This window comes from Aythya marila (assembly GCF_965140915.1).
Source record: "Aythya marila genome assembly, chromosome: 11".
Lineage (NCBI taxonomy): Eukaryota > Metazoa > Chordata > Aves > Anseriformes > Anatidae > Aythya > Aythya marila.
Window position 1 is genome coordinate 9,705,464 of NC_139052.1, and position 18,119 is coordinate 9,723,582.

The following is an 18,119-nucleotide window of genomic DNA, read 5'->3' on the forward strand; positions in this document are numbered from 1 at the left end:
TCAATAAAGGAATGAGAAGCTGGCAGCCACACCAGCTGGCTATCTCCGCAGCAGAATCCTGACACGCGACATTACAAGAACATAGAGTGCTCAGATGAGTTATGAAGATTGATGTTTATGATGATGACTTGCAATTGTGCTATTTAAAAAACTCACCTATTTGGTAATGAAAACCTGCTGGCAAGATCTGATCAAAGAAGTGAAATTGCAGGAAGAGTAAAATAAGATCAGTAAATCAAATGCTGTAAATCATCTGTGAGGCACACAGCAATTAGGGGTGAATTCAAGAAGTCAGAATTATCGGAACTGCAAGCATAAATCCATGTCACACGTGCTGCTTTCTCTTCTGGGTAGTGCACACTCTCAACTCTAGCGTTTCCAAATTGACCTCTGTCAAGGGCACAGAGGTAAAAACTGTCCCCAAACAGAGTGACTGCCATCGACTGCTGCGGGTTTCAGTGCAGCACAGGCTTTGGAGATCCCTGTCATGCCACCTTAGGACATCTCTCAGGTTCTGTGCCTTCCCATCAGCTTTCCTCTCCACTCACATGGAAGATGTGCACTGTTTGTCTGCAGCAGTGGCCCAAGATACCTACAGCCAGGGAGGAGCAGAGAGGCCAGGAGGCTGCTGATGGAGGCTCAGAGACCTTAGTTGACACCTCTGGGAGATTGTTCGTTGTTATTGATCTGAAATCAAAACAACCTTGGAATGGTAGTGTCTTCTTCCTCTTCTACTACAAGCCTGGTCTATTTTTAATCCTGCTTGCTCTGATTATTTTATAAAAACTTCCAGTTCCTACTCATATACTAGCCACTGTACCATACCTGCAGCACAGGAACTGGAAGTGAATAAGGCCCTGTGAATAATGCAGTATACAAGACAAAAGAGCCATGAAAGAAATCAGTTAGAATCTCTACTCAAAGTTCCAGCCTGGGATTTCGTTTGTTGGTCTGAGATGCCTGCTTAAACATTCATATCAGATGGAGATGGAAGTGGGTCCTTCCAGTTTTAATGGTCTGGCAGCTGGTAGATCAGGCTTAGTGAAAACAATTGTGCTTTGGAATGCATTTATAGGGAAATGCTTAACAAAAGCTGCTTTGAGTTCAGTGACCACAGCTTGATTTTGGTTTTAAGTGGCAGTGTTGAACAAGCACAAGTGGAGAGAACAAGCTTGTTCCAATGGACTGATTATAGGATGAGGAAATCGGAAATCCTTCAATTGAGTTCCTGGCCTGCCACTGTTTTGCTGAGGGGCCTTGGGTGAACTCTTCTTAGATTTTCTGTAGCAAGCACCTTGCTTATTTCATCTCAGGTAGCATTAAAACTTGCCTCAAGTGAGCAGTCACAAAGGCTTGCAGTTTAATATTGTACAGTTTATTGCAGTTTAATATTGTGCCTTGCTTAGAAAATTAAGCAGTACATATGGTTTCCCTCTTTTAATTTTTAATAATGAGGAGTATTCTGGCAATCTGTATTGTCTCAGTGGTGCACAAGGGAGAGATAATATTTGTGAATTCCCTGTTCTTTTTCTGGGGGGAAAGCACAGATCTACAAGTGCTTCTGTCTAGTTTTTCCTTATTTCAGAAAATCATCTCTCTTTGGTCCATGTTTTTAATTCTGGGTCTTGCATTGACTTTGTTGTAATCTGGGTGAGATAATCCTGTTTCCTCCCTTTCTGTACAAAGGAAATAGGCAGAAGGTGCTGAAGTGAATTTGTGCACCTACAGCAAGGGGCATCTTTGGTGCAAAGTAGCCTGAACTTATTTCCATAGATTCATGATATTCTTTCTGTGTATACTAACAAACTGCTAGAGGGAGCTTAGTAAATGAATAGTTAGTTATTATTCAGTCCTTAGAATGGCTCCATCTAGTTCTTTAAAATGCCAGTTTATTAGTCATTTTACTTAGCTACAAGGCATTAATAAACATGAAAGGCTAAAGATGACTTCATCACACTTGGAAATCCATGCAGTATAGTTGCAGAGACTGGGAAATTTCAATATGCTGCATACATTTTCTACAGGAAAGCTTACTGCTTGTGGATTTTAATTGGGATTTACCATTAGACAACACCAGTACACTCTCAGAAGGATATCTGCAAGAAGCAAGGGGGTGACCCCTGATAATCCATTGTTTCTTAGAAGCAAGTCCATATTGAAACTGGAATTGTGATGGTCAAGCTTGGCAGAAGTTCTCAGCACTCAGTTAATATAAAAAAAAAGTCTGCACGGCCCCCTGTTTAGTGTAAATACCATTGGTGATGTTGATAATCGTGTACTTCAATACAAAATTCAAAAATATGATTCAGGAATCCAGAACCTCCCAACACTCATTTTAAGGTCATCCTGCCTGTAGCTGGGGGCTACAACTTCTGCATTAACATTGTTTCTGTGTATTTCTTCTTGTTGGAGTAGTTATGATAATGACCCAAAGCCCATATAACGCTTTTGTTTCCCATGTTGGCATGCAAACAGTTCCATCAGGAGTATGAGAGAAGCCTAGGAGTCTTCCAGTAGGAAGGAAAGGTATTATTTCAGCTTCTCAGGCACATGTGACTAACAATTTCCCTCCAGGCTGATTTTAATCAGAATGCCAGAGCTGGCACTGAAATGTATCAGAAGTGTAAGCAAAACAGAGCTGAATGAGGAGGATGATAGGATTTCAACAAGAAGAGTGTGGAGAGATCTTGGCTGACTTGCAAAACTATGTAGTGAGATAGGGCTTGATATCAAGCAAGCATGCTTGCTGTCATGTGCCAAATCAACTGATCGATACACAATTCAGTATTCTCGTCTTGAAGCTGTCCTGTGAGCTCTGTAACCAAGTGGCACACACCTTCTGTGTAGACCCTGATTTACACAACTCAACGTTCAGACCCCTATTCTTACTGCAGCTCTGCTCTGGAGAGCTAATTTCCCTTCCAAGCAGGGGAGCAGCCTGCGTATGAATGCTGGTTGATATTTATAGATGTTGGTGGGGTCGGAATGGGGATATTTCAAGTCAGTGCTGCCAGGCAGGTGTGCTGCCAGGTGTGCATTGTGGTGATAGTACTGGCAGCTCTCAGCAAGGAAGGAAGAGCCATCTATTTCTGTTTTGTAATGCTTTTATAAAGGGTACATACAGGACTTGCTGCTGTACTATTAAAGTGCAGGACAACAAAAGACGTGAACAGCTAGCTATTTGTGCTAGCTTAGATGGAAATCTTTATTAGACAAATAGATCACTCTAAACAAAACCAGAGTCCTGAGGCCAGAAACATAGACTTGGATAAATATGATCTAGTTTGGTCTACTTGAGAGGAGCCTACGTGGTCTCTGTGAAGGGCTGACAGGTTACAAACCTCTTGGGGATCTTTGACGGGTCATCAGGAAACAAAGTATGGGTGATCTGATTTATGCTGTCTGTTTCAATTTCCAAGATGCTTTGGCAAAGTCCATCATCCAGTTTTTGAGGAAATTAAGCAGCCAGAGAGGAAAAGGAAAAGTCCTAGCATGGGTGAGTAGTTGGATAAAAAGTAGAAACAGATGGTAGAAATAAATGATTGAGCCTCACAATAGCAGAGTGCCAAGCGAGTTCTGTAGGGATTTGTACTGGGATGTAGCAGTTCAGCATATTCACAAATGACCCAGAAAAAGGTATGAACATTCCAGCCACTGTTACTGGTCATTTGCTTTTCTAGTTTTCCAGATTTTAGTGTAGTAAAGAACAAAATTAATGTTTACTCTAGCTTCCTATGTGGTGTGATTTAGGACTAACCCAAATTATTCCAGATTCAAGTCTAGTAGCTGGTTTAAAGGTGAGCTAAAACACACCTTAAAAACAAACAAACAAACAAATCTTATTTTTTAAAATTTCCTGTGATAGAATCATAGAATGGTTTGGGTTGGAAGGGACCTTAAAGATCATCTAATTCCAACCCCCCTGCCATGGGTAGGGACACTGCTGTGGCAGAGAATCAGTGGATCTGTGATGCAGAATTGGTGAAAAACTTCATACTAAGAATCTACAGGTTGGTTGCCCTGAATATGACAAGTGATTAGCTTTTATTCTGGCCTGTGTGCAGCTTCAAATTCCAGGCAGCATTTCTTTTGTAGCCACATCTACTGGTGTGAGGATTCCTCTGTGTTTTGGTCTCTTCCTGCCCATATGGGTACTTACAGATTATTATCAAATAATTACATCTCCCTTTTGCTTAACTAAAAAAGATTAAGCTCCTAGGATCTTTCCTGTTTTCCTGTTCTTCTCCACTGAGCAGGATCTTTAGGCTTGATCTGGCACCAACGTCCTCTACCACAGGCAGCAAAGGCAGCCCGAAGTGCAATTTTACCACCTTTTGAGAGTGTTCTGCACTTCTTAGAGCTTTCTAAGAAATAGGGAAGGGCAGAGTCATCAGAGCAGCTCTGATAGCACCTTTTGTAAAGCAGGGAGTGTGTGCTTGAGGGCTACACGTTACGGCTAGTTTAGACTAATAAATCTGCCTCTTGTGAAAAGCTGGAGAAGTCTTCAGACTACTCAAAGTCACAGGAAGATGTTTTAACAAGTTCTGTGTCAGCCCTAGGCTTGATGGTAAGATCAAGTCCTTCTGAATCTCGTATTCTTTAGGTCTCACAGCAAGACTCAGTCTTCTCTATTTATTCCACTCCAGTCTTCTCCCTGCTAGAAAAAGTTAAGCATTCTCTAGTACTGAAAAGTGTGGGTGGCAAACACCTGATCTGAACCTTTTCCCCTGCTGAGATGTTTGACTTTAAAAAAGCGACAAGAAAATCGCAAGCTTTCCCTCCATTACTCATGAACAGGGAAAAAAATGAGTATTTTTATAGCCACACATTTCTAAATAAATCCTGTCACCTAATCCTGTTAAGTGAAACCTGCAAATCCAAGGAAGTGGAAGTCTGTTGCTCCACTGAAACAGGGATTTGTGAAGGGCTTTGCAGAACGGTAAAAAACAAAGAATTAACAAGCAGAGAAGTGACTAATAATATATACAATTTTTCCTTCAGCAGACTTTGAACAGCAACTTGTCAAGCGCCCACTATGACATGAAGTTGCTTAAAAAGGGGGAAGTGGTATTTGTTGTTTTTGTTCTTTAGCCTGAAATGCTTCCTCTGGGGTAAAGTATGCACTGAGATGTCTCCAGCTTCAGAAAGCTGTTTAATCTGACATCCTTCTGTAGGAGTAGGAGGAGAAAATGATTGTGGTGTCTGGGTCTGCTTTACTAAGCTACTTTATATCTATACACATGCAGTTTTCTTTGCCGCAGTAGTGAACAGAAGCAGCAAGCAGAAATGGATATGTTTTGCTAGTAACTTTGGGCTGGACACAGTAGGAGCACGTATAACCTGGGAAGCAGACAGATTCCCTATGTGACTGCAGGCAGTTTTGTAATGCCAGTCTCAGTGATGGGTTATAGGTGCTTAAAGGTTGTGTATTGCAGCCTGCAACTCCTGGGGGCCTGTCCAAGCCTGGGGCAACCCCGAACTTTGCAGCCCCATGTGCTGGTGGCTCTGCAGGGCTGCTGCTGAGCAGGGAGCGACCTAGCCATGGGGGAACACTCATCTCATCGTTGTTCAGGTGCTGCAGGGCTGCGTACACCTTCACATCTTCTAGAATTCTGTCAGAGTTTTAAGCTTTTTACTTTTAATATACAGAAAGATAGAACAGGCTTCACTCTTTTACCCAAAACGGCAACCGGTGAAGCAAACACCACTTTCCTGTTACCCCACTATCCCATGGGACGTGTCTTTGTGAAGTTGTTCTACTGAGCAGAAGAAGATTTAAGATTCCAACAGTGGGTAAGAGAGCACAGAGTGGAATCTGATTCTGTCAGGTAATGGCTATGGGGAGAATCAGGAAGGCCTGACTTCTGGTCCCTGTTCCCAGGCGTGTTTTTACAAATTGCAAGGGAAAAGGCGTTGCCCAAAAAGTAGAGAGATACCAGGAAGTGGCATCTAGAACTGCTCTGTGCGCCATGCCCTTGCATCAGACAGTGCAGAGAAGTAATGTTAGATGCAGTGTGAAGCTTTCTCATTGATTTTGCTGAAAAATGCTTCAGCATTCAGAGAAAGAGCCAGATGAGCGGGATGCCTCCCCCTCACAAAAACACACACACAAACACAAGGCTACCATCCTCTGAGACAAATTTATACAATGATGAACTGATACTATCAAGGCAATGGCCTCAGGTGTCTACAGAGCTTTGTTTAAACTCTTACAGAAAGGTCAACCAAGTGTTGAAAACAAATGAAAGCACCGGCCATGGAAATTAATCAATGGGGATTCCTGGGCAGACTGCTAGAACTCTGCCTGAACAGCGCCAAACGCAGCCCTGCAGCTCAGCTCCAGCAGTATCTGAGCCTTTGACATTGCTTCAGCGGGGCTGGCCTGTGGGGCACTGTGGAAACTAAAAGCTTCATTAGTTCTGTGTGCCTGAGAATATGGGATATGCCTCTGTGATGGATATTAATTAGCACAAGAGCATAGAGCCTGTATAGGTGTCGCTGGCAACAAGCACCCAGGGAAGGAGAGTCACAGAGAGCAAAATCCTCAATGACCCTTCTGGATTTCCTGGGTATTTCATCTCTGTCAGGTGTACAGCACTTCAGTTTCCTTCTATTAGGAAGCTCAGATCTTATTAGCCACTTGGGTGGTGTCATCCCAAAACTGGGTTCTCTACCCAATGCACAATGAGCCAAGCGGCTCATTGAGTCCAGATACTTGTTTATTTTGTATCTGCAGCAAGATGGGTGCTAGGTGGTAGCTCCACACAGCTAGCACACCTTTTGATGCCACAAATACATCTTTATACGTATTGATTATACACAAACCTCCTAAAATTGGTGGTTAAGTGAGCATGACAACTTCTAATTGGTGATTCCCTGTCTTGCCACAGCTTAACGGCCCTGTGACACTTTAATTCACTGCGCGTGCTCCATGAGGAGTGGGCTTAAGGTGGGGAAGGGGCTATTTCTGACCTGGAGGTGTGGTTTTCAGATGTAAATGGAGATAGCTCACCCAAAGCTTGACCAACAAGCTCTCTGAGCTATTTCTTACCCCTTTGCTGTTGACAAGTGTCAGTCTGTGTGTTTAGCCAGAACTCCTTTTTCTTTGTTGTTCGTTTCAGGACTTATCACGGAATGCTCCCCTTTCTCCTCATTCTTTGAGCCAGGGTATCCATGATTGAATATTTAGAGCCAAATTTTCTGTGCCTAACCTTTGATCATTCCTCATACCTCCTTCTCTATGAAATTCCTCTAGCTCTTACTTCTACAACAGTGCGTTGGTTCCTGAAATACCATTTGGAACAGGAAAAGTATTTTTTTTCTTCTTCTTCTACACATACACCCTTCTTGTTCTCAAAACCAGTGTGTAAACATGAGGTCTTCAGAATGTCAGCTTAGTTGGCTGACAACAAGAACGACCATGAAGAAGCTTGGAATGGAAGTTCAGACCCTCCATAATGGTAGCGTTGCAGCACGACTTGAACATACAGAAGAGCAAATACAATGCAGGCAGCTCTCACCCTGCCCTCTTTCCCTGTTCATAGTTTCTTTTCTTCCTTTAGATCCACCCTTCTCCATCTGCTTTTTTTCCTTGCTCTAGCTCCTCTCAGCAAAGCCCTCTCTAAAACAGAAACAGCAAAAAGGAAATGCACAGCACTGAACTGGCATTTGGAGAGCACGAGATTGTTTACTCTGCTGCTGTGTTCTGTTCTTCTGTTTAGACTGGGACTGGGCTACCTTCCTCTGCTGTGGCTCTGAGATCAACAGAATTTTCTAGATGCTTCAGTAACGCTTAAAATTAAACAAAAGTAACAAATGACAGAAAGGGGCGCAAATGGACTTGGCGTGCTTTTTTTGATCCAAAATTGAGGTAAAAGCTTGATTAGCACAAACACAAATGTGCCCGTGTAGGCGCAGGCGTGTGCAAACTCAGGAAATAATCTCAAGCTTCAGGATAACCATGAGATCTTTCTGGTATTGAGTGGGTTACGTGCAGTATCACTGAAGGGCTGGTTTCTAAAAGCAGAGCCCAGAGAGAGGAGGCCTTTATTTTAATCTCACAGAATTAAGTGCAGCTGTACCAGCTGATGCCTCTTCCCTCTCCTCTGTTTATCTACTGGCTCACCGGGGCACTCAGCATTGCAGGCAGTTGCAGACACCGCTGCTGAGCAACAGACGTGGTGGTGGCCCAAATCGCTCTTTTCTCTTGCAAGATAATGGGAACGTCTTGAGGACTCAGGCTGGCCTGACCTGGTTGCTTGTTTGTAGAGGATGTACTCATGCCAGGAAGGAATGAATCGCAGGCAGAAATGCTGTATCTCCATTCCATTTGCCCTTGTTTTTATTGGCAATGACATTCTATTCCTGTAAAGTTACTGAGTGGGAGGGGTAACCACCTAAAATGGGCCCTCGGGGGGCAGCAGCCTGAGGAGGGGTATCTACGGCAGGGGTGGTGACAAGGTGGGATCCTCTGCTTGAAGCTCTTCTGCTGCCATATTGCTTAGATATGCTGGCTAAGCTTGTTTTTGTAATTTTGCTGTCTTCGGGAGTTCAGAAATCATGAATAAGCATTAAAATGTTCAGCTTTGTTCCCCAAAATTGTGAAATTAATGGCTTTTAGCTGTCCACCTAAGGAAATGAAGCTTATACAGTTATGCTTTATATCCATCAGTCTGTTAGTTCCCTCCTGGTAGTATTTCAACGTGTTAATGATGTAAAACGTTAACAGAGGGATTTTTGTCTCTGAGTGAGTATCTTCCCATGTATCTGTAGAAGTAGATAGGGTCATAAAATTACACGATAATGGTGCTTGGAAGGGACCTGTGAGGGCTCAAGGGGCCTTCTGCTGCAGCCTGCACGCCAGCCTCAATAAATCATATTTCCTCAATCATGGAGGAAAAGTTTGGGCTGAATCCTGCACCTTAGGCATGGGAGACTGCAGTCACAACACATGAATCTATGGGACATTTCTTTCATAACCATTCTGCTTACAGAACAATTTATTTCTAATTAGCAGACAGTCTCTTTTTAAAAATTTTTAAATTCTCTGCCTGTCTTCAGCAATTTGCCGCAGGGAGGCATCGTTAAGGTAGGCTCACAAAAACAATGAGGGAGAGCAGTGTGTGCATCCAACAGGTGATACAGGTGTGAAACTTGTTTGCAGTTGCATCAACAAGGCGATGTTGAGCTGGTTTGAGGCGCTCACTGAGGAAGAAGAAGTGTTAAAAAGTCTGGCCTTCCTGAAGTTGGGTGCTGCCATTACTGTTATTGGAGACAGTAGCACATTTGCCATCAAATCCAGCCCTGTGTGATAATCAAAAATAGTACAGTTAATGTGGACAGAAGATGCATTGGCGGGGAGAGGCTCATGAAGAGGGATCCATTATTCTTTGTGAAGCTACGGCTCATTAAACGCTGGTGAAAGGTGCTATTTTGAGAAAGCGTCGTTTGATGGTCGCTGAATGGATCCAGTTTGAGCAAACCTCCCCATGCTGTTTCAACCCTTTTCTCAATAATTCCAGATAAGGGTAGAAAAATAAGCTGGTTCTCAGTATTTTAACAGGAATTTGATGGAATATACATTTGGAAAGCAAATGTTATTGAAGTCCAAGATACAAGCTTAGTATGAGCATTTCAGTGTGGACATTGCAAAACTCATTTATAGAGTTTAGACCACAATGCAAATACTCCATAAATTAAGTAACTGTGACAAAATCATATAGTTACTCTGACCTCAGCAGCTTCCCAGAGCCTATGTAATTTCTCTTCCTCGTGGCTTCACACCTGGTTACTTGTCCCTAAGTTTTCTGCTCGGGGAGTATTACAGGTGGGGTGACAAGATGCTCTTGCTAATCAATCTGTTTGTAGCTGTGATTTTTGGCTACTTCTTTGAGGGAGGATTAGCAACCTTTACAGAAGTTCTAAACATCCTGAAAATCCTGAGGGTTTATTTTTTTGCATAGTCTGTGACTTATTTTCACAGATAGCAGCATGACTGATTTTTTGGATAACATTTCCTTTTTTGCAGTGGCAAAGCTGTTTGCTAGTTACGAGCACATTGCCAACAACCCTCTGGAAATACACGTCCCAGACGTAGTGCTCCTATTTTGTTGTGGTTATAAGGATGAAGAGGGTGGGATTACTCCAGGTTTATTCATCAATGGAAGCTGGACAGAAAATAGCTTTCCAAGTACTTCTGACACAAGCTTTTCTTTTGTGCCTCTGCTACTGCTGCTGCTGTCTCTCTGTGCTGGTTCCACAGTCCATTGTTGTTAGAGATCTGTTTAGTACCTCTCTGTTTCCACTGATGGACATGGAACTGTTCTCTCTCCCAATGCAACCTAGTTCTTGTGCAGCACAAGAGGACTTTCTGCTCCCATCCTGACTTCCAGTGCAGTGGAACTCTTCCCTCTCCCCAGAGCCCAACATCCTGGCATGTATCTCGCTTCCCATTGCTCAGCACTTTCTTTAACCTGACCAGATGCTCAGGTGCCTTCTTTGTGCAATAAATAGGTTTCAAGATATGCTCCAGCTGCTCAGTCCCCCACTTCCCAGTTCCTATTGACAGAGCAGTAAGAAAGCAGAGGCTGAATATCAACAAGCCCACGTGTGACAGCATGCTCGTGTAACTGGCAGGGGTGAGGGGGATATAGGATTTATGTATTTAAAGTAAATATTTTTTGTTATCTTCTAGGTATGAAGGTCACAAAAAAAAGCTGCAGGCACAGTGAGTGGCTGTGCCACTAAAACTCTGAGATAGAATTTCTGTGTTTTGTAGTGTTTAATATTTCATGGATTTTCAAATGCCAATTATGAGTTAGAAGCTGCCTGCTAGGAACAACATGCAGCCTTGAAGGGACTTGCTCCAGTTCCTCCAATCTATACCACATGTTAATTAACTCCTTTATTATCTGTGAAGCCAAGGGTTCAAGGGTGATGCCTGAAACTCTCACCCAAGCAGAGCTAGTCCTAGCAGGCCAGCATGCAGAAAGCTTGCACTGCTGCTTCCTGTACTCTGAGCAAGAGGATACCAGTTTTTATGGCTCTCAGTCTGTTCTTGTATAATCCTGAGCTCAGTAGGAACCTGATTTTTCACATTTGCATTGCAGCACTGTATTTTTATTAAAGTAGCATCACATATATATGTACATAAAGTTGACAAAATCCCCTAAGAAACAAGCAAATCTTTGGCTGCTTCACCTGCATTCTCCCTACTAAATCAGCTCCCTTTGTATCTCTGCCAGCTCTTGGAGCAGTATCTGATAAATATTGTTAAAAAAAAAAAAAAAAGATAATTTTCCTCAAAAAGAGCTTTCCTTTTTTTTCTGGTATGTGTGTTCTCTATACCCCCTTTGAATATTCTGTGCAGCCAATGATGGGCAAGGCTTAACCCAGCAACAGTCTCAGCTTTTCTGAAATGTTCTAAAATGTGCCTACAAAGGCCCATTGGTAACATGGAAAGCACTGCCATAATGCCAATAGTAAATAATGTCCGTGATGGTAGCTTCATACCATTAGACAAGGATAATTCCCAGCCTCCTGCACTTAATTCTTGGAAGGCTCTCAAATAAAATACCATTACTTTGAAGTTTTCTGGATACCAAATTGTCATTACATTTTAAGGACTTTGAAACTTCCTCTGAGTTTGGTACCTGTGAATCCTGGAGCCAAGGTTTAGAAGTGTTTAGGAACTTGCAGACAGAGCTATGCAGGAATTCACATTCTGGTTTTTAGCATTTTGGGCTATGTGCTTGACAAGGCCTAGATTCGATGCAGCACTTACATTCTCCTTTCAGGTTAAGCATTTTTTTCAGAAGGGGATGAAGATATTAAAGTGACGTGCTCAAGAAGTTGCTTCAAAGCAGGTGCTGAAGAGAAGCTTAATGCTTTACAAGCAGTTGTAAAGATAACAAACGTGGTCCCAAACCAATAATTTAAAAACCTCCTCTGTAACTGAGGAATTATATGCCTTGTGTACAGGCTGGATGCTGGTGACCGGGGCAGTGAGAGCCAGAGGTCTAAGCACGGGGACATCTGCATGCTTCTGTCATTGCGCAGCAGTGTGCCAGGCAGCCTGACTCAGTCTTTGCACCTGATAATTTCCTTTCTTAGCTACAGAAGTGATAAAGGAGCATTCTGCTGCCTGGATGCTCTGTTGTGTTCTCTCCTCCTTTTCAAGGCTGTAAGAGAATCTTATTTGTGTCATCAAATAAGGCAACATTCAGAGAATAATCCCAGAAAGACCAGGAAAAAAAGAGTGTGGGTATTTTCCAAGCCTGCTAGAATACACCTATAGCTGAAGGAAGGCGAACAGCTTGATTCCTTGAGCACGTCCTTTATTGCTCTGTCATTCTCTGGGAACATTAGGGACTGTGTTTAAGAAGCTGCATCAGTTTCAGATGTTATGCACCTCATTAATCAAAACAGCTCCTTTTGGAAGGCAGTTGATTGCAGCTTAGGCACAGAAGTGCTTACACCTCAGCATCCCTTGGTGCCTAGAGAAGGAAAAAAGTAGAGGAAAAAGACGTTTACCGCTATCACTGGCTTTATTCACATTATCTAATCTACAGGATTGTTTGAAAATGGAGATTTATTTCCCTAGTAAAAGCTTGTTCTACCAGAAGTTGGGATGAAAAGAATAAAACTAAATAATATTTGTGCCAGGTAGCTTCTCTGTAGAGTATTTCAAATGAGTCACAGCTCGTCCAGGTTGTGCCAGGAGGTGGGAGGATAAGAGGAGCAGGTGAATGCTTCGGAGAAAGGATTGGAGAGCAGGCAAACAAAGATGAAGAAGCATGTGCTGTCTGTGTGCATGGTGAAGTCACTGCTGGTGGCTGCATTTCCTTAAAGTAAGAGCTTAAGTACCATCCTGCTGCTTTAAATGGCAGAGTTATCTTAGGCCGGTGACAAGTGACTCCTGGGGGGGGGAAAGGTGAACATTTGCTTATGAAAGCAGAAGCACAGCGATTCTCAGGGAACCGGTGAGGGTTTCCTCACTGCTTGCAGTGGGCATTGGCTGCCTGCATTTAGCCTCCCTGCCTGTCTGCAGGGTTCACGTGGTTTCCTTTTTCTGGGAGGTATGATTTTAACTATATAAAACAACAAACATTCTAGAAAGCCACAGATCCTGAGTCTGTGCAAAAATATCTGCAAACAGTCTCTTACATGGCTAAACGGATTCTTAATTTAACTCCCCTGGTTTCAAAGGCTTTACATTAGAAAATAATTGGAACTGGTTTATCAGTCTAAGAGCTTCATAAGCATAGTGGAATAAACAGCCATTCCCAGGGCAGGGCAGGGCAGGGCTGATGGCCACCTTTTTTCTTCCTTTCCTTGTGATCAAAAAAAAAAAAAAAAAAAAAAAAAAAAAAAAAGGTAGAGACAAGCCTGATTTAAGCTTTTTTCTATGGCTTTGGCCTCTGTGTTGCATGAGGTGGTGCCTCATGGCCAGCAGTGAGAGGAAGGAAGATTCCCACCCCGAGCTGTCCTCCTGCAGAAAGCGCTGACTCAGGTGCCCAGCGGAGTGGGCTTCCCCGCGGCGCAGGGAGAGCCCACGCATCCCACGCGCGCCTTCGCCATCCCGGTCCAGCCTCCCTCGTTCCGGTAGGGGAGCTCTCCGAGATGCAGCCTGCCGTTTTTTGAATGACTTCTACGGATCCAACCCCTCAGGGAGAAATAGTAGCATTTGGCATGTCTAACGGGAAGCAAGGCAGCAAAGGAAAAGAACCTTCCAAACCTTTCTTTGGTAAAAAACACAAAGGGGTTCCCAGCAGGCAAACTTGTGCCAGAACAGACAGGCACTCCCCAAGCCCCTGCTTTGCATGCAAGTGAGATTTTCAAGGTGAACCGATATTTCCTCCTTTAGATTTGGATTTGCCCCATCCCACCCACCCTCCTCCTCCCCCCCACCCGTGTCTTCACCAGAAAACCTGCAGCCAAGCAGCCGCAACTCCAGAAGGAGACAAGGATCGCCAGCATCTAAGAGAAAAAGGAATCTTCTTGCTCCTATTATTTTTATGATGCTGCTATTTTTAAATTCACAGCTGCCCGGTAGGTTTTGCTGCTAAACCAAGGATGGCATTAAGCCGGGTGCTCCCTCAGCTGCAGCTGAGCCGCGGCTGACTCCTGGTGAGCGGCAGGAGCCCCGCAGTGCCCAGGCGCCGTGGATGTTGCAGCCCAGCAGCAGCAGCAGCAGCGTTGCGGCGTGCCTCCTGCCACACACACCCTTGGCAGCCAGACGTTGCCCTTTTAAGAAGCCCGGGTGCTGGCTCAGGTAGGCAGAGCCTGTGTGCAGTAGTCGCTCCTATGGCAACCCAATAGAATGGGATCGCTTCATGAATATTCCCAGGAGCCGGGGCTGCATGAGGAATAAGTGATGACAGTGATGTAAGCAAGCAGTGGCTGCTGCAGGTTGCAGTTCATTGTGTTATTGGCCGGCAGGTTGAGGAGTTTGAGGCACCCAGGCTTGCGCTTCGCTTTTCGGATGATGTCTGCCCGCCGGGAGACACTGCACATTTGCATCTCGAAGCCAACATGGCAAGGCGGCTGCTGCTGCTGCTGCCGCCCTCCCTCGCCTTCCAGCCAGAAGTGTGTTGCTCTCCTCTAGACTTCTTGCCCAGTGCTCTGGATCTGAGCAGACAGGGATTGCAGTAACACTCACCAAGGGGAGGCAAGCAGCAAGTAGCCAAATCGGGACAGGGGAGGAGAGGGGGGGGCTTTTTTGCCTTCCCTCTTTTTTTTTTTCCTTCCGTTCTGGATGCAGAGCCCGTGTGTTGATGCGGAGCCTGTGGATGCCACAGTCTGGTAAGGAGATGACACGCCAGCCTCTGGTCCCTCCTGCCTCTTGAGCTGGGGGCAGGAGCCTGGGGGCAGTGACGGTTCCCCTCCTTTGGCACAGCCGGGGGGTCTCTCCCCCTCACTGAGCAGCAGCAGCAGCAGCAGCAGCAGCGGCCATGGACAAGCTGCCCCCCTCCATGCGCAAGAGGCTCTACAGCCTGCCCCAGCAGATAGGACCCAAGGCGTCGATCATGGATGAGGAGGAAGACAGCGACAAGGACACCCGGAGGAAAAGCATCAGGCTCAAGCCACTGCCTTCGCCCTCTGCTGGGAGCACCCGGGCACTCGGGGGAGACCCCAGCAGAGGGGGAGACCCCGGCCTCCTGGAGACGGAGGCAGGCAGCAAGGGCGCCAAGACCAGCACCAACGGGGACTGCCGCCGCTTCAAAGGGAGCCTGTCCTCGCTGACCAGCAGGCACCTCCACGATGCGGCCGAGGAGAAGAGGCTGATCGGCGGCGAAGGGGAGCCAGCCTCCCCCGGAGAGGACAAGAGCCCCCCTGGCAGTGGGGAGACGGAGCAGGGACTGCCAGCACCCCCACCACCGGCATCCCCCCCGGAGTCCCAGCAGCAGCCCCCCCGGGCTTGCTCCTCTACCTCCATCAAAGTGGAAGGAGGTGGAGGGTGCGACCAGATCACCCCAGACGAGGAGCAGAGGCTGGGCCAAGCCGGTTTCATGCAGAGGCAGTTCGGGGCCATGCTCCAGCCGGGGGTCAACAAATTCTCCTTGAGGATGTTTGGCAGCCAGAAGGCCGTGGAGAGGGAGCAGGAAAGGGTTAAGTCTGCCGGGTTCTGGATCATCCATCCCTACAGTGACTTCAGGTACAATCTCCCCTTCCTGGCCCGCTCAAAACTGGCCTGCCCCTTCCCCTACCCTGTCCAGCTCAGACCTTTCTGCACAGAGCACACACCCAGGGATAACTTTCCTTGCTGATTTCCTAGTCAGAAGAGCTGGAGGACACATCCAAGATCTGCTTTGGTCAAACAATCTGCAGGTTTTGTTTATATTTTAGCTTAATTTTAGTGTCCCCATGCTACTATTATTTTTAAATCGTGTTTTTAAACTAACAGATGCCTCTTGCTTCAGCATTTTATAACGGAAAGCCTCTCCATAGTCCTGTGTAAATGGGGAAAAACGTTCCCACCTGATGCACAACTCCAGATTAAAAGCACAATGTCTGCTGCTTAACTACTCCTGCATCTCCAGCTCACAACCTGCAGTCTGCCAGTTTAATGTTTCGTTTCCCATTTTAATACCTCAAAGTCCTCTCCCTTCTCCTTCCCCAAGAGTTAGGGAACGATGCTGCCACTGTTGCTGCTCTGTACAGCTTCTTACTGCAGCATCGCTTGTCAGGAATTGGTATGTGCAGAGGATGATAGCAGCGTTCATTCTGAAGGAACTTAAGACCTTCAGAGTCTTACAGACAAAGATCTGCTCTTTTGCATCTGCAGATGCTTATTTGCAAGACTAATTTGGGCAGGGAATAGTTAACGTTGTCTTTAGGAGAGTAATGGCTTTCTTTCACTCAGATAGCAACATTGCCATGAAGGTTAATAAAAAAATTAACTTGTAAACAGTAGAACCAATTATTGTACAGTTTCAATCACATAGCTGGGGGGGGGGGCTGTGTTTAGGCATTTCTGAGTAAAGTATTGTCTACTGCACAGGTGAATTGTCCTCTGCAATACGTATGTAAAGTGCTGCAATCAATAATTAATTACTTAGTGCAATCAATGGCTAAGGGTTACTGCTTCAACTTTAATTACAACTGGCTTACATTTCACATTTAAAAGCACACAGTAGAAGCACATTATTCAAACATAGCCAGCAAATTACGTGATTTTATTGAATTCTTGGACTCTAAAAGAAATGTTGCCTTATCCAGTAAAATATAGTTAGCAAGATAATTGCAGGAAGGAGTTGCAGGATGGATTTTGGTGCCCAATGACAGAAACCTCTTGGCACTACCTTTTCGGGATTTAACAAGCTTAGAAGATTCAGGACTGGCACTGAACAGATTCCTGGATACTTGCTTGGATTAACAAACATTATTAGAAGGCGATGTGAATTGGAAGACTGCACTGTCATTTAAATTCAGCGCAGTCAAGTGTCCCAAGCATAGAGCTGACCGAGCATATGAGGGTTTCCAGTAGCTACATCGTGATGCACAGTCCTTGTAAGTACAATCTTATTCAAACACAGATTGGAAAAAGTATAAAATTGCCTCACTGTTGTGACTGGTCAAATAATACCTCACAAACACAGAGAAATGTGAGAGTGTTTAGCTTTAGAAAGAACAAACCAATTTTATTCTTTTGGCTACAGATCTTTGTATATTTGCCACAAGCCTAGAGGTAAAAACTAACTGCTGTGCTTTCTTGGATTATTCTAGCAAAGTGCTCTCTGTGTGTTGCATCTTAAAGGAATTTTGGATTTAGTCTCTGTATCGTATTTGGATTTATCCTAAAGTAGCCTTCAGTTTGTATATCTTTTATGTGTCTGTATAACGGATTTATGCCCTTCCGTCTTTATGACTGTTTCCAGCACTGAACCAGACTGGCAAACTTCAGTAGAAGGATTGTGGCAGTAGCTGAGGTAGCCACCTTGCCCAAGGTGAGATGGTCCTAAGAGTTAATTTTTTGAATATTCCTAGTGAACCAGTGCTTATTCCTTAAAATGGCATAGCAAATTATCAGGCAAGTTTTTATTTGTGAGGTATTTGGCCATAGGGCCACTCCTAGCCTTACACAAAGGAATGAAATACGCAGGCAAGCTAGACTATCCCAAGCCAGCTGATCATACAGAGTGCTAACACCCAAATGTTCACATGCAGGCAGTTACAGATGTATCCATGTATGACTTGTTAGCATTAAGAACAAAATCCTCTGCAACGTCGCTTTGCATTTCTGTAGAGAAAGCAAAGTGAGTTGGATATCTGTGCCCTGGTGTGAGAAATTGTCTGCCTGGTGTCAGATTCCAGGTAGGCTGAGAGCTTGCCGTTTTGTGTTTCTTCTAAATTGATGCTAGAAGCCGAGCACACAAAAATGTGCTTCCTCCCTACTATTATGGATCAGCATCAGATGGGGCAGTGGTATTGATTGTGCAGAGAAACATCTGAAGAGGCAAGGAGGAGTTGGATGCACCATTGTATGGTCAGTGTGTGCATTTTCCAGGGAACTTTGTTCACCCGTGTTTCTAGGTCACTTGCAGCATATCTGTTTGAATGTGACTGCCACTTAGAGAAAATGCGTGGACTATCATGAAAATAACCTGTGAACAATGGCT

The 18,119-nt window shown here is 44.7% G+C and overlaps 1 protein-coding gene across 1 annotated transcript in view; it reads left to right on the forward strand.

The window, feature by feature from the left end:
* Positions 1-14,951: 14,951 nt before the first annotated feature.
* The window catches only part of HCN4 (hyperpolarization activated cyclic nucleotide gated potassium channel 4), a gene marked incomplete at both ends in the record, with an annotated part of 98,702 nt that continues 95,534 nt past the window's right edge, over positions 14,952-18,119 (forward strand). The window contains one exon of the mRNA XM_082769022.1: positions 14,952-15,655. Coding sequence (XP_082625148.1) covers positions 14,952-15,655 — 704 coding nt within the window. The remainder of the gene's footprint in view (positions 15,656-18,119) is intronic.